At 34.7% G+C, this 13471-nt stretch overlaps 1 protein-coding gene across 1 annotated transcript in view; it reads left to right on the top strand.

Annotated features, from left to right (window-relative positions):
- TMEM232 (transmembrane protein 232) overlaps positions 1-13471 on the top strand; it is a 229344-nt gene that overhangs the window by 16871 nt on the left and 199002 nt on the right. The window contains 1 exon segment of the mRNA XM_024122160.1: positions 6404-6537. Coding sequence (XP_023977928.1) covers positions 6404-6537 — 134 coding nt within the window.

The raw sequence follows: 13471 nt of genomic DNA, 5'->3' as shown, positions 1-13471 counted from the left end.
GGATGTGCAGGCTCAGCGGCCATGGCTCACGGGCCCAGCCGCTCCGCGGCATGTGGGATCTTCCCGGACCGGGGCGCGAACCCGTGTCCCCTGAATCGGCAGGCGGACTCTCAACCACTGCGCCACCAGGGAAGCCCAATTTTTTTGGGCTGCACCACACTGATTGTGGGATCTGAGTTCCCCCTCCAGGGATCGAACTGGCACCCCCTGCAGTGGAAATTCAGAGTCTTAACCACTGGACCACCAGGGAAGTCCTATAAACTCTTACGTATGAATTATTTACCTTGTAGTTTTCTATTATACCACTAGGGGTCATACATAACATTATTAATCTTCAATAGATGGGGAAATATACAGCAGTTTCAGCCTCTAAGTACTGAATTTAATTATATTTTAATAACTAAAAGACAAATGAAATGCAGTGCGAGATGTTAATGAAATATTTCTCGCAAATTATTTTTCTTACAATAGCACTTTCTTTCTCTGGAGAATTATATTGCAAGTATCCAAACATCTTTTCAAATGTGCAGTGTATTCTGAAAATCATGGATATTGTATGTAAAAGAGAACTCCCTTCTCAATCAATTTTTAGCCCTGTGGAAGACAAGAATGTAGATTCTGAGATGGTGAGTATATCCTAGCACATGACGAATCAGATCAGATTACTACGCTTAAATAATCATGCTTGCTAATTCGGTAACATGGCTGAAGATGAATTTAGCTGCAGGAGAGGAGTGAACAGCACAGACATTAAAGTCATGTGCACATTTCCTGGACAGTAGTTAGTAGGATCAGTAGTGGGGCATCAGTATCCACCACTACTACTTTATTATTTTTTTTTTAAATTTTTTTAATTTTTTCGGCATGCGGGCCTCTCACTGTTGTGGCCTCTCCTGTTGCGGAGCACAGGCTCCGGACGCACAGGCTCAGCGGCCATGGCTCACGGGCCCAGCCGCTCCGCGGCATGTGGGATCCTCCCGGACCGGGGAACAAACCCGTGTCCCCTGCATCGGCAGGCGGATTCTCAACCACTGCGCCACCAGGGAAGCCCCAGGGAAGCCCCACCACTACTACTTTAAATGGAGTAATGCCATAATACCTTCTTCCTTATAGATTCCATCTCAGCTGATTAATTAAAAATTGCAACATAATTTAGATTGACTTTTAAATGAACATTTTAAGATATTACATTTTTATTAAAGGGAGAGTGTGTAAAGTACAGGTTGTTAATGAGAGCAAGTGTAATATTTTTATGCTTCCATGATTCATATGTAATAACATTTAATATGCTATTAAAATCAACTGAAATTTTTTTAATGGTTCAAAATTGAGAAAGTAATACCTGGTATATGAAAAATCTCCTTTTAATTTCTAACTTAGATATTAATGATCAACATTAGAGAAAACTATCTGTCCCAGTTGTATATAATTCCTTGGTATGTAATAAGCTATGATTATACAAACAGAACTCCAGTGTTCATATACCTTATATGCTGATGTACTTCAAAAGTCAAACTTCAATCTTTGGGGCTTGTAATGCCTTTATTTCCTTTTCTCACATATATTCCAAAAGAAAGCAGTGAACACTTCAAAACCTTGATTCTTTTATTGTTTTATTTTTTGTTATATATACTTATTATTTTATAATTTATTAATAGAAATTTTGTTTTTCTAATAATTTCTTAAAAAGGAGAAAAATGCATTTAATATGATGCTAGTTGGAACAACTAAGGAAATTTAAGGAAAATTCTTTTTTAAAATAATTTTGCCTGTGAGCTGCCTCACAGTTTCCCTGTGCTTCCCTTGGGCCCTTTCCACAGCTATCTAAAATTTAAGCCTATAAGGAGGAATATTTAACCACATCTCTTTGTTTTCTTTCTCGGAGTTAGTGTTTTCTTTTTGGCTCATAACTTGGTAAACCATTTATATAAAGAGTGACGTATACTAAGCCATTTGAACCATTTGGTTATGCTTACTAATGAACACACATTGCTTCATGCGTAGAAAGGATCTTGTTTTAAAGTTTCAAAAATGTTTTAACAATAAATATATAACCTAAGATACTGAGCAACAGAAAAAGCACTGACTCTCAAGAGGAAGGGCCTGTTCACCAATTGACTTTGTGATCCAGAGTAGGTGCATTAAGCTCTCCAAATCCCCATTTGCTTATCTTTAAAAAAGACACCACCGGGTACTTCCCTGGCGGTCCAGTGGTTAAGAATCTACGCTTCCACTGCAGAGGGCACGGGTTTGATCCCTGGTTGGGGAACTAAGATTCTGCATGCTGCGCGGTGCAGCGCCCCCCCCCCCCACACACACAAAATATATATATATATATATATATATATATGAAGTGAAGGAATAACTTCAAAAAAAAAAAAGACCACCACAACCATAATCATCATCATCATCGTCATATTTGCCCTAATCTACAGAGTTGTTGTGAAGATTGCAAAAAAGCATGTGCCTTATAAATTATTAAGAGCCATGCAAACATAAATAATAATTATTGAAAAATATACTTAGGAACTCACTTTAACTTAGGCAGTTAAATGTAATAATTTTTATCTAAGGACATGCTTATGGTGACTAAATAATTATGCTTAACTGTGTAGTTAATTGTGCTTAACTTAATATAGTGATGATTTGAGTGTTTTTCCTTTAAACAAATAAGATCCTGTGAAATCTTGACAACATGAGTGTTCCACTTGTGAGGCCGGCAACTTTCAGTGTTAATTCTGCTTCTCCTTGAATCAATCTGTTTTTGTCAATCTTGGTGCACATATACAGCAAGAAAATGGAAGTTCACGCTTCTATACAGTTAAGATCTACCTTGGTCTGAAGTGAAAGAGGCAAGAATGTCAACACATGAAAAGAATATATCTGCTTATAATGGGACAAGTCACTAAGTCTCTGTGCTTTTTTCCACTTTTTAGAACAAAGGGGCATAGTTTCAGTCTTTTTAAGTTCTATTTCACCCCCATACATGAGATTCTATGAAGGGATTATAACAGAATTTTGCCTCTCAGACTTATTACCCTCCTTTGTCTACTCCCATTACCTCATAATATAAAGAATATAAAAGGTAGTGTAGCCACAGTGCTGCTGAAAATTGCTGGTTCAGCTGGTTCAGTGGTGGATGGCATATTTTAATGTTGTCCTCCAGTTTCAGCCCAATTTCTCCAGTACAGATTAATCTAAGCCAGGCTCCCTAGTTCAGCTGAGTATTTACCCATTCAGTACCCATCTTTCTCAACTTCTGGGAGAAGTAAGGGTGAAGAAGAGAGAAAACTGGGACTATAAAAGATATACCTGTATTCATCCTCTCTCCCTTTATTATTCATATGCTACAGTAGAGGATTTGTGGGTTTATTCCTACAGCTCGTATCCTTCAGTAATGCTAAAGGGTCCATGACAGCATATTTTGGCCACTGTAAAATACTTTAATATATTATAAGCATTGAAGTAGAAACATAATTTGTTTTCAAAGTGCTATTATAAAATTGCTTTTAAAGAAGGAATTCTGTAGGATATAGGCATTAGGATACACAGAATTTTAAAACTACAATAATAGTAAATTACTAAAAATAAAAATAAATAAATATATAGGCATTAATTTTTTTACTAGACTGAAAAGAAAATTAACTGTCAAATTTTGTAAAAGTTTCTAAATATATATTCTTTATTTCTGTACTCTGGTTAACAGTTTGCAGAGGGGATTTATCTGCCAACCACACCTTGGGTGGGACTGATTTAGTGTAAAGGCAAAGAACTCTGCACCACCTAATAGTTCTCAGAGCATTGCTTCCTCTTGGTCTGCTACACTGATGATGTACATGATGATTGTATTAAATCACATCATCATTATTATATTAATTCATTCTAGTTTGGCAAATACATTTCTTCGTTTGCAAAAAGTAAAAAGGGAAGAAACTTTAGCAGAATTTCCATGCAAATGCTTGAAATATATAAGGATATAATGCATATGGATAAGAGATAAGCCTCACTTATTTGGAAAATTCCTAGGTGTGGCGGGTTCAAGGACCCTTCAGGGGCACACATGCAGTTGGGAAAACTGGTTTTATTATTTGTTGCAGAGAGAGAACACACACCCAAAGGACTATGTGATGTCTCAGTTAGAGGGTGCTAACATATATCTATTATAGGAATTGGACTTTGGTTGGGTGATTTGGGGGAGGCTCTAAAGAAGCAGGGATTCTCTTTAGATTTGATGTTGCCAGAAAGCAGGGGCAATTCTGATTGGGTATTTTGTGGGTGGCACAGTGACTTTTTGTCTGTGCTTAGAAACAAAAATATCAAGTGGCTTTGTGTATTTATCAGAGCAATATTGTCTGAGGTTGATATTCTGTGAGTTTATATCCAGCAGGAGAACAAAATGACCTGACAGTGAGCGCCACACCAGCTTGTAGTAATATTGATGTCAAATCAGTTCCGGAAGTCAGAGGCTTCTTTTTTCTTTTTCAGTGATAAGTAAAAATGGTATCATATAAAATTAAAAATCAAACTTAAATATTCTTCATTATCTAAATCCTGATCATTTCTTTACCAAAGGCTTTTGGGAATTTTCTCTGGTGATGGTGTATAAGTTTGTTAACGAAAATTTTTGACCTAACTGAATAGTCTCTAGCCATGCAATGCACAACACATGATTTTAAAAAAACAAAGTATTGATTGTTTTAAATTAATTAGTCAAGCCATCCACAAGTTTCAAAACAGATCTACCTACATATGTATTCAGAATGTTTGCAACATGAGGGATGTCAGGCATCCAGGCTCAGACTGCTAGAGCAATTTGAGAAAAGAATTTCATTTATATGGGTTCCACTTTTGGGGGAAACTCTACCACAAAGCAGAAAATTGAGTTATTTAGATGAAATATGTACATTTACTGAAGTCTGCACGTCTCAGTCTGATGTCTTACATTATTTTAGAATAAAGCTTTTTTGGGGAAATTCTAACATTCTAAACACCGACTGGTTTCCATTTGCTTTTGTGGATGATTTTTCCTGAGTCGGTAGCCTTGTGCAGAGACTTTATCTTACTCCTGCCTTTATTGCCAGCGTCTGTGTTCCTGACATAATGTAAATCAATACACATCTGTGAGACTTAAATAAGCAGTTGACTAGAAACTTAAAACTAAGTTTAAAATTTTAAACTTAGTTTAAAATTTGTATATGAACTTCTGGCTTTCTCTCTTAAGAGTACTCAACATGAAAACTTTCTTTAAGTATAGTCTTGATGTTATTTTGTATAGTAAATGAGAATTGTAAAATCCTTTGGAATCTCTTTAAGTGTTTCTTTTGCGCATAAAAGAATAAAATATCAGCTAAATTAGTAATTTGAGTACATATCACAGGATGTGTATTTGAATCTTTACTGTTGACAAAAATTCAATGGGAGTGCTGTGTCTAAAAATAAATCATGTTTCTTTGTACCAGTTACTTTAGCAGATCAGTTAAGTCTATGAAACTGTTAGGAAGCACTCTAAGAAAAAAACAAATAGCCCATTTGTTTTCTGATTTTGTAGCCTTTTAAAATAGTTACTTTGCAGACATTGACCACATCCAGCTAGGCAATATTTTTGTCCTTAAAGTGAAAATCCACATTTTAAAACCCAATTTGCTGTTTGATCACTGTTCAAACTTTCCCCTCTTCCCTCCCCTAGGTGTCAGGGAGAACTAAGTCATATAGGTTTTAAGAAGCACAATTGTGTCTAATAGTTGTCCCTTAGCAGATACAGGATTTTTGTCACATTGTGGAACTGATGTCATTGAACACAAGGGATCCATGTGACAATATATTAAGAATTAAGTTCAGATTAACTATATATACTTACAAAAATGTATTTAAGTAAATTTAAGTAAATGTATTTAAGTAATGTATTAAGAATTAAGTTCAGATTAACTATATATACTTACAAAAATGTATGTAAGTAAATATACTTACAAAAATGTATTTATGTAAATGTATTTAAGTAAATATATACTTACAAAAATGTATTTAAGTATGTTAACTATATATACTTACAAAAATGTATGTAAGTAATACATTTTGTAAGTAATAGTTACAAAAATGTATTTAAGTAAAATGTCATTGAACACAAGGGATCCATGTGAGAATATATTAAGAATTAAGTTCAGATTAACTATATATACTTACAAAAATGTATTTATCATTGAACACAAGGGATCCATGTGAGAATATATTAAGAATTAAGTTCAGATTAACTATATATACTTACAAAAATGTATTTAAATTGCTCAACTTGGTGTAACATGGCGTAGAAAAAATATGCATTTAAAATTTATTTTCATGTTTATTCAAGTCAAAGAACTCTTTCTCAGATATATTTTATTTACAGGAACATTTGCAACTTAATCAGGAAGGGTATGAAATTAACCACCTGCTCTGGCACTGTGTTGCTGCCTGGACTTGTGTTCAGAAAAATAGTCCCCAGTTGAATAAGGTGCTTGAATATCTCATCTTTCATAAAACACAGCTTCAAGAGAAACGCTGGTAAGAGTGATCCTATAAATCCAAAGTAACTCATGGGGAAACCTTTGTGTTTAAATGTTAAATAACCTTTGTACTTAAATGTTAATCACACCTTAGTTGACTATGAAAAAAATTTATAATCTCAGTTCCAAAGGCAAGGGCAATTTATATATTTTGTATTAGTTCATTTCATCAATAAATTGTTCTTATCTTTTTATTTTTGGCTAGATGAGCATGCTTGTATTGCGTTGTTTGTCTTTATTAAAGGAAATTTGCTATTGATAACTTCATTCCCACATTTAAAACATCTTTTATTTTCCAAGTTGTTAAACAACAATGAAGTACAGCTTATTATCCTTGGAGGAAATATACTAAGATTCTGTTTCTTTATGCCTTATTTGTAAAGTAGAAGAGAAATGACTGATAAGTGTTAGTTTCCTCCTATACATATGTTAATTTGAAAAGGGAAAAAGAAGTCTTAAATTACTACAAAAGAGGGCATGGGTTAATGGAGGAAAGAAGAATTTTAAAGGAGTATTTCTGAGGAAATTGATCAGAGGATATCCCTTTGCAATATTTGAGGATGATCGGAGATTTGAATTCCTTTTCCACTACTAACAATAACAATAATATATTGTGCCATAGCAAGTTGCAAATTCATATTTTTTTTTTAAATTAGTTCCAGTTTTTAAGCCTCTGGCAAGCCCACTCTGCACAACCAATTTGTATATTGAAATTCTAAGAATCTGGTATATTTCTTCTGGAAAAAAGCTGTTTTCCAGTTTCATTTGGATGTTTTAGGGATTCTAGATCAAGTAAAGATTTCTGGAGAATGGCTTAGATCATGTCTAATTCCCTTGAAATAGCCTATTTTAGAGTCTTGGAAGACTCTAACTTGATTTAAAAATAGCGAATTATATTTCAACATATAAAAGTAAATATTGCATGACTTTGTCAATTTATTTTCAATGTATTCTAATAATTACCAAATAAACATGTTTAGATAACTGCTGAGGTAGTAAAAGTGGCTGATTAAGAATATCTAATTCTGAAAGTCAAGAAATTGTTTCTTTAAGCAATTTTCATTTTTACTGTGTTGCATCAAACTTGATTTAATTTAATTTTTCAATTATTTCTCTTTGACAGGTTTTTTTTTAAACTTAGTATTTAATAGATTTAGGGGTTTTACAGATAATACAAGATTATTCTTACTTTACAAATGGAGAAACTGAGGCCAAGTATATTAGGCTTACTGGTGACTGGAACCAGATTTCAAGGTCCAGCATAGCATTCTTTTTGGTATATCATCCCGCTTTCATTCTGGCTTCATTATTAAGGAGGTAACTGCTTAAAGGCGTCTTGTCACTGAATCCTGACTTTTCTTTTTCTGGGAGGACATTGTGGAAATCAAGCATGGGAGGGAAAGTCAGTGTTTAGACAATGCTGAATGAACAGAGGAGTAAATGGAAAAAAATGGTGAAACACAGTGACTGTTCATAATAGACTGGAAAAGGTAATTGTTTAAAAGAGCACTGCCAGATAGTTTTGATTGTATTTCTTATATTTACTGTTTTTTTCTCTTTTTTTAAAGTTTTATGTACTGTTAAGAAAAGAATTTGACTTTTTTTAAAAAGATGACTCTAGTAAACAAAAATAACCTGTTGACATTAAAAATTTGTCTTTTTAAGTTAGCAATTTGACTAACTTCTCTATTAGTCAAATTTTCTGTTAGTTATAATGATAACATTATACCAAATATTAAAAAATTAATTTTTCTTTTAAAAAGTATTTATTTATGTGACAGCCTATACAGTTTTCAAGAAGTCATTATTCCAGGTAAAACCAAACAAACTGTAATGTAATTATCAAAATCAAACCAGAAATACTTTTACATTTATGGGAAAACTTTAATATTGGTTTTGTGTGCTCCTAAGATTAGGTACATGTGAGAAATTTTAAAAATGGACTGAACATATTTAGAATTAAATAGAAAAATTGAGGCTTCAGGCCCTGATAGTAAATTAAGCCTTTGTTAGGATTTGCTAGACCAGATAGCCTTAAAATTGTGATAGTTGGTGGAAGATATCTTTGGTTTAGGACCTGAAATTCAATGCCAAGTGACTATTAATAGGAATAATGTAAGCAGTTTCATTTTCCATGAATATCAGTAAAGTACCACATGATGGAAAAATGATCAGAGATTTAAAATGCAGAGGGAGACCATTCAACTGATAGATCAAAAGAAATTTCATTAATAGTGGCAAAAAGTGCTTGGGCCAATACTAGTGAGTGGTTTTCATCTGCCCTTCTCCAATGCTATCCATCAGCAGATAATTCATCATGTATGTCCCTGCCTGACTTCTTATAACCCCCTTTATAAAGATCATACAACACAAAAGGAAAGAAACAGAAGCCAGTGGTTTCAGCAGAGGCTGGAAAAGAATAGGCCCAGGATCCATGAAAAGACTCCAGGAAAGACTCACAGAATTAGACCAACCTCTGCTCGATGAGAGACAGGGAATAAACTGAGGAAAGGAAATGTACTAATTACAATAAATTATAAAATAGGGTGAAGAAGTAGAGAAAATGAGAATACACGAGCCACTCCCAGCCTTTATCTTGGAAGTTTAGCTGCCTTGTGCTGCAGATAAGCAGCTTGTGTAAGGCAGATTTCCATTTAATATGGTTAAATTTTATATGATGCTTCATACCCTCAATGCTCCACCCTGTGGTTTGGCCTTTTACAAACTGCCCCATTTGCTCTGGGGAGATGGGTCAAGCCACCGCAAAAGGCTTTCTAATTGAACATGAAAATAATGAATTGCGTTAATAATTGAATTATTAGCCAATGCAACTGCTGAGAAATGCAGCATGGCACTTCAGGAGAGCAGTATAACATATAAAATTATATCTCCCAAAGCAAAATAGCCGATTTAATCGCTCCATGAATGTATTCCAAAAAAGCTTGACAATTTAAAGTTATACCGACATTGCAAGTGTTTTCCAGACATACAGTGTTTGTGTTTGCATCAAAATAAATTGAACAAAGAATCCTCTGCTTTGTATGGGCAGCAAGGCCTTTACTTCTGGACACATCACTGCCTCTGCAATATCTATCTCCCTGAACCCCAGTAATTATAATGTCGTGTGATAGTCTAACCAAAACCCTTCAGACCAAAGTTTTCATCAATAATTCCTCTTCATGAGCTGAGATGTCAGTGAAGGTCCTCAGTCTTCTGATTCATTTCCTAGATTTCTTATTGACCCTTCAATCCTCTGAGCTAAATGTAAACATTTAGTCTGTATCAAGGGTAGATATATAATTTATGCTTTGCTACCTTACGGTGCAGTGAAAAAAGCATTCAACTTCAAATCAGAAGGCCTGAGTTTTAGTCTTATCTCTTGCTACCTGTCTAATTTTGATTGAGTCACATGACCCCTATGAACAGGGTCTGCTCAGCAGTTAAATAGAGGTAATAGCCATCTCAAAGAGCTTTTGGGAGATTTAAATAAGGTAAGTAATATGAAAACACCTTTTAAACTCTGAATCTCCCCCTAATACTTCATTTCCTGCTAGTTCAGATCTGAAAGAATTTTTTTCATAAACTCTTACCTACTGAATTTCTGTCTCAGTACCTGACACATGTCCTCTCCTTAAGTTAACCAACTTGGGCACCTTGACTACATTTCAGAGCATTTCCCCTGCTCTCCACTCCCACTGTCCCCATCTTGGGTCAGGACCTTATTGTCTCATGACTTTTGCAAATTTATATAAACTTGTCATTTTTAAAATAAGAGGTTTGTGTTCATAGCATACATTACAGAGGTTAAAAGCTACAACACTCCACATGTAGTATCATAGGGAACTTCCTGCATTCTCCCTATTCTTTTCTATTTAACTTGTGAGGAGAAAATGCACTCCAGCATTCCCATTACAGCACTCCTCCTCCCCACCCTGTGGCCCCCTTTCCTACACACATATCCCCACAAGCACTGTTTTCTATCCTTTTGTCATCTGGAGGTTGCTATCTCTGAATAAGTATGGAGAGATGAGGATAAAAAGCACAGAGATAATACTCTGGCTCCTTAAAAATTCAGTACCTCAAAGTTAAGGATTGGCTCTACTTTACTTATTTCTATGAAAAACATGGTAGACAGTAGAGATAATTTTTTCTTTTAACCTTCTTTTGGGAAACAAGGCTGCTGTGTTTCTTGAACTGGCATGTGGCTACTCCTTCTTGCTGTTCTTAATCCAGCTCTATCAATTCTATGGTTTATATCTTACCAGAAATTCCCTGTAAGATAGTGACATCTGTTTCATTCTCAGTCTCCAGGTTTGTGTGGATTTTTGACATTGTCAGTGTTTTCCGAAATATCTATTGAAAGTTTCAAGTAACCCTTTGTAAGAGTTGCAACTTGGAGACATTTTAATTCTATCTTTTAAAATAATAATTTGGTCATAGAGGAAACAGATATAGAGGAGTAAGGAGAACCTAGGAAAACTGTTCTGAATGGTGATGTTTCTAACCTTTTTATAAGGTGGTGTGCAGACAGATATCTTTTTATGAAGCCCCTGGTTATTATATGTTAGTTCATTTATATAACTAGAGAAGGAATGCTGGACCACAGTCAGGATAGCTGAAGTCCAGTCCAGGTCTGGTACTGTTTAGCTGTGTGCAGTGATTCACATTAATTTCAAAAGCGAACACAACATTGTTCCCTTTTCTCCACACCCTCTCCAACATTTATTGTTTGTAGATATTTTGATGATGGCCATTCTGACCAGTGTGAGGTGATGCCTCATTGTAGTTTTGATTTGCATTTCTCTAATGATTAGTGATGTTGAGCATCTTTTCATGTGTTTGTCAGCAATCTGTATGTCTTCTTTGGAGAAATGTCTATTTAGGTCTTCTGCCCATTTTTGGATTGGGTTGTTTGGTTTTTTTGATGTTGAGCTGTATGAGCTCCTTGTATATTTTGGAGGTTAATCCTTTGTCAGTTGCTTCATTTGCACTATTTTCCCCCATTCTGAGGGTTGTGTTTTCATCTTGTTTATGGTTTCCTTTGCTGTGCAAAAGCTTTTAAGTTTAATTAGGTCCCATTTGTTTATTTTTGTTTTTTTTTTCTTTACTCTGGGAGGTGGCTCAAAAAAGATGGTGCTGTGCTTTATGTCAGAGTGTTCTGCCTATGTTTTCCTCTAAGAGTTGTATAGTGTCTGGTCTTACAGTTAGATCTTTAATCCATTTTGAGTTTATTTTTTGTGTGTGGTGTTAAGGAGTGTTCTAATTTCATTCTTTTACATGAAGCTGTCCAGTTTTCCCAGACCACTTATTGAAGAGGCTGTCTTTTCTCCATTATATATTTTTGCCTCCTTTGTCATAGATTAGTTGATCATAGGAGCGTAGGTTTTATCTCTGGGCTTTCTATCCTCTTCCATTGATCTATATTTCTGTTTTGGTGCCAGTACCATACTGCCTTGATTACTGCAGCTTTGCAGTATAGTCTGAAGTCAGGGAGCCTGATTCCTCCAGCTCCGTTTTTCTTTCTCAAGATTGCTTTGGCTGTTGGGGATCTTTTCTGTCTCCATCCAAATTTTAAGATTTTTTGTTCTAGTTCTGTAAAAAATGCCATTGGTAATTTGATAGGGATTGCATTGAATCTGTAGATTGCTTTGGGTAGTGTAGTCATTTTCACAATATTGATTCTTCGAATCCAAGAACATGGTATATCTCTCCATCCATTTTTTTGTCATCTTTGATTCCTTTCATCAGTGTCTTATAGTTTTCTGAGTACAGGTTTTTTACCTCCTTAGGTAGGTTTATTCCTAGGTATTTTATTCTTTTTGTTGCAATGGTAAGTGGGATTGTTTCCTTAATTTCTCTTTCTGCCCTTTTGTTGTTAGCGTATAGGAATGCAAGTGATAAATTGTTTGTAGGAATGTAAATTGATATAGCCACTATGGAAAACAGTGTGGAGGTTTCTTAAAAAACTACAAGTGGAACTACCATATGATCCAACAGTCCCACTCCTGGGCATATACCCAGAGAAGACCATAATTCAAAAAAACATATGCACCTCAATGTTCATAGCAGCACTATTTACAGTAACCAGGACATGGAAGCAACCTAAATGTCCATTGACAGAGGAATGGATAAAGAGAAAAGCGAATATCGTATAATAATGCATATATGTGGAATCAAGAAAAATGGTATAGATGATCTTATTTGCAAAGCAGAAATAGAGACACAGATGTAGAGAACAAATGTATGGATACCAAGGGGGAAAGGGGTGGGGTGGGAGGAATTGGGAGACTGGGATTTGCACATTATACATTATTGATACTATGTATAAAATAGACAACTGATGGGAACATACTGTATAGCACAGGGAACTCTACACAATGCACTGTGGTAACCTAAATGGGAGGGAAGTCTAAAAGGGAGGGGATATCTCTATGTGTATGGCTGATTCATTTTGTTGTGCAGTGGAGGCTAACACAACATTGTAAAGCAACCATACTCCAATAAAAATTAATGAAAATAAATAAATAAAAGCTAACACAAGATTGTAAGTTAACTATACTCCAATAAAAATTTTAAAGAGGAAAAAAATTAAAACAAAGCTACAAAGTAAAATAAATCAAGTAACTATGTTATTTTATACAAGCCAGTAAACCTCTGCCTCAGTTTCTTTATTTACATAATTAGGGGGACATCTATAATATATATAAATTACTTTATACGTACATGTTTAATTTCATGGCATTGTAAAAGTAAGTCAATGTTACTGGTAATTGAGACTTGGTGTACTGCAATGTGTTCACAAAGAAGCTAACACTGTATTTAAATTACTAACCTAATTCAATTTGAAAACTTCTTTGTACATGCATTGATTTTCAGTTTTGATTTTTAACAAGCTTCAATTTATAAGTAGTGGTGCTTTTATTCTATTTTTG

The sequence above is a fragment of the Physeter macrocephalus genome, chromosome 8, assembly GCF_002837175.3.
Source record: "Physeter macrocephalus isolate SW-GA chromosome 8, ASM283717v5, whole genome shotgun sequence".
Classification (NCBI taxonomy): domain Eukaryota; kingdom Metazoa; phylum Chordata; class Mammalia; order Artiodactyla; family Physeteridae; genus Physeter; species Physeter macrocephalus.
This window is presented reverse-complemented; position numbering and strand designations above follow the sequence as displayed.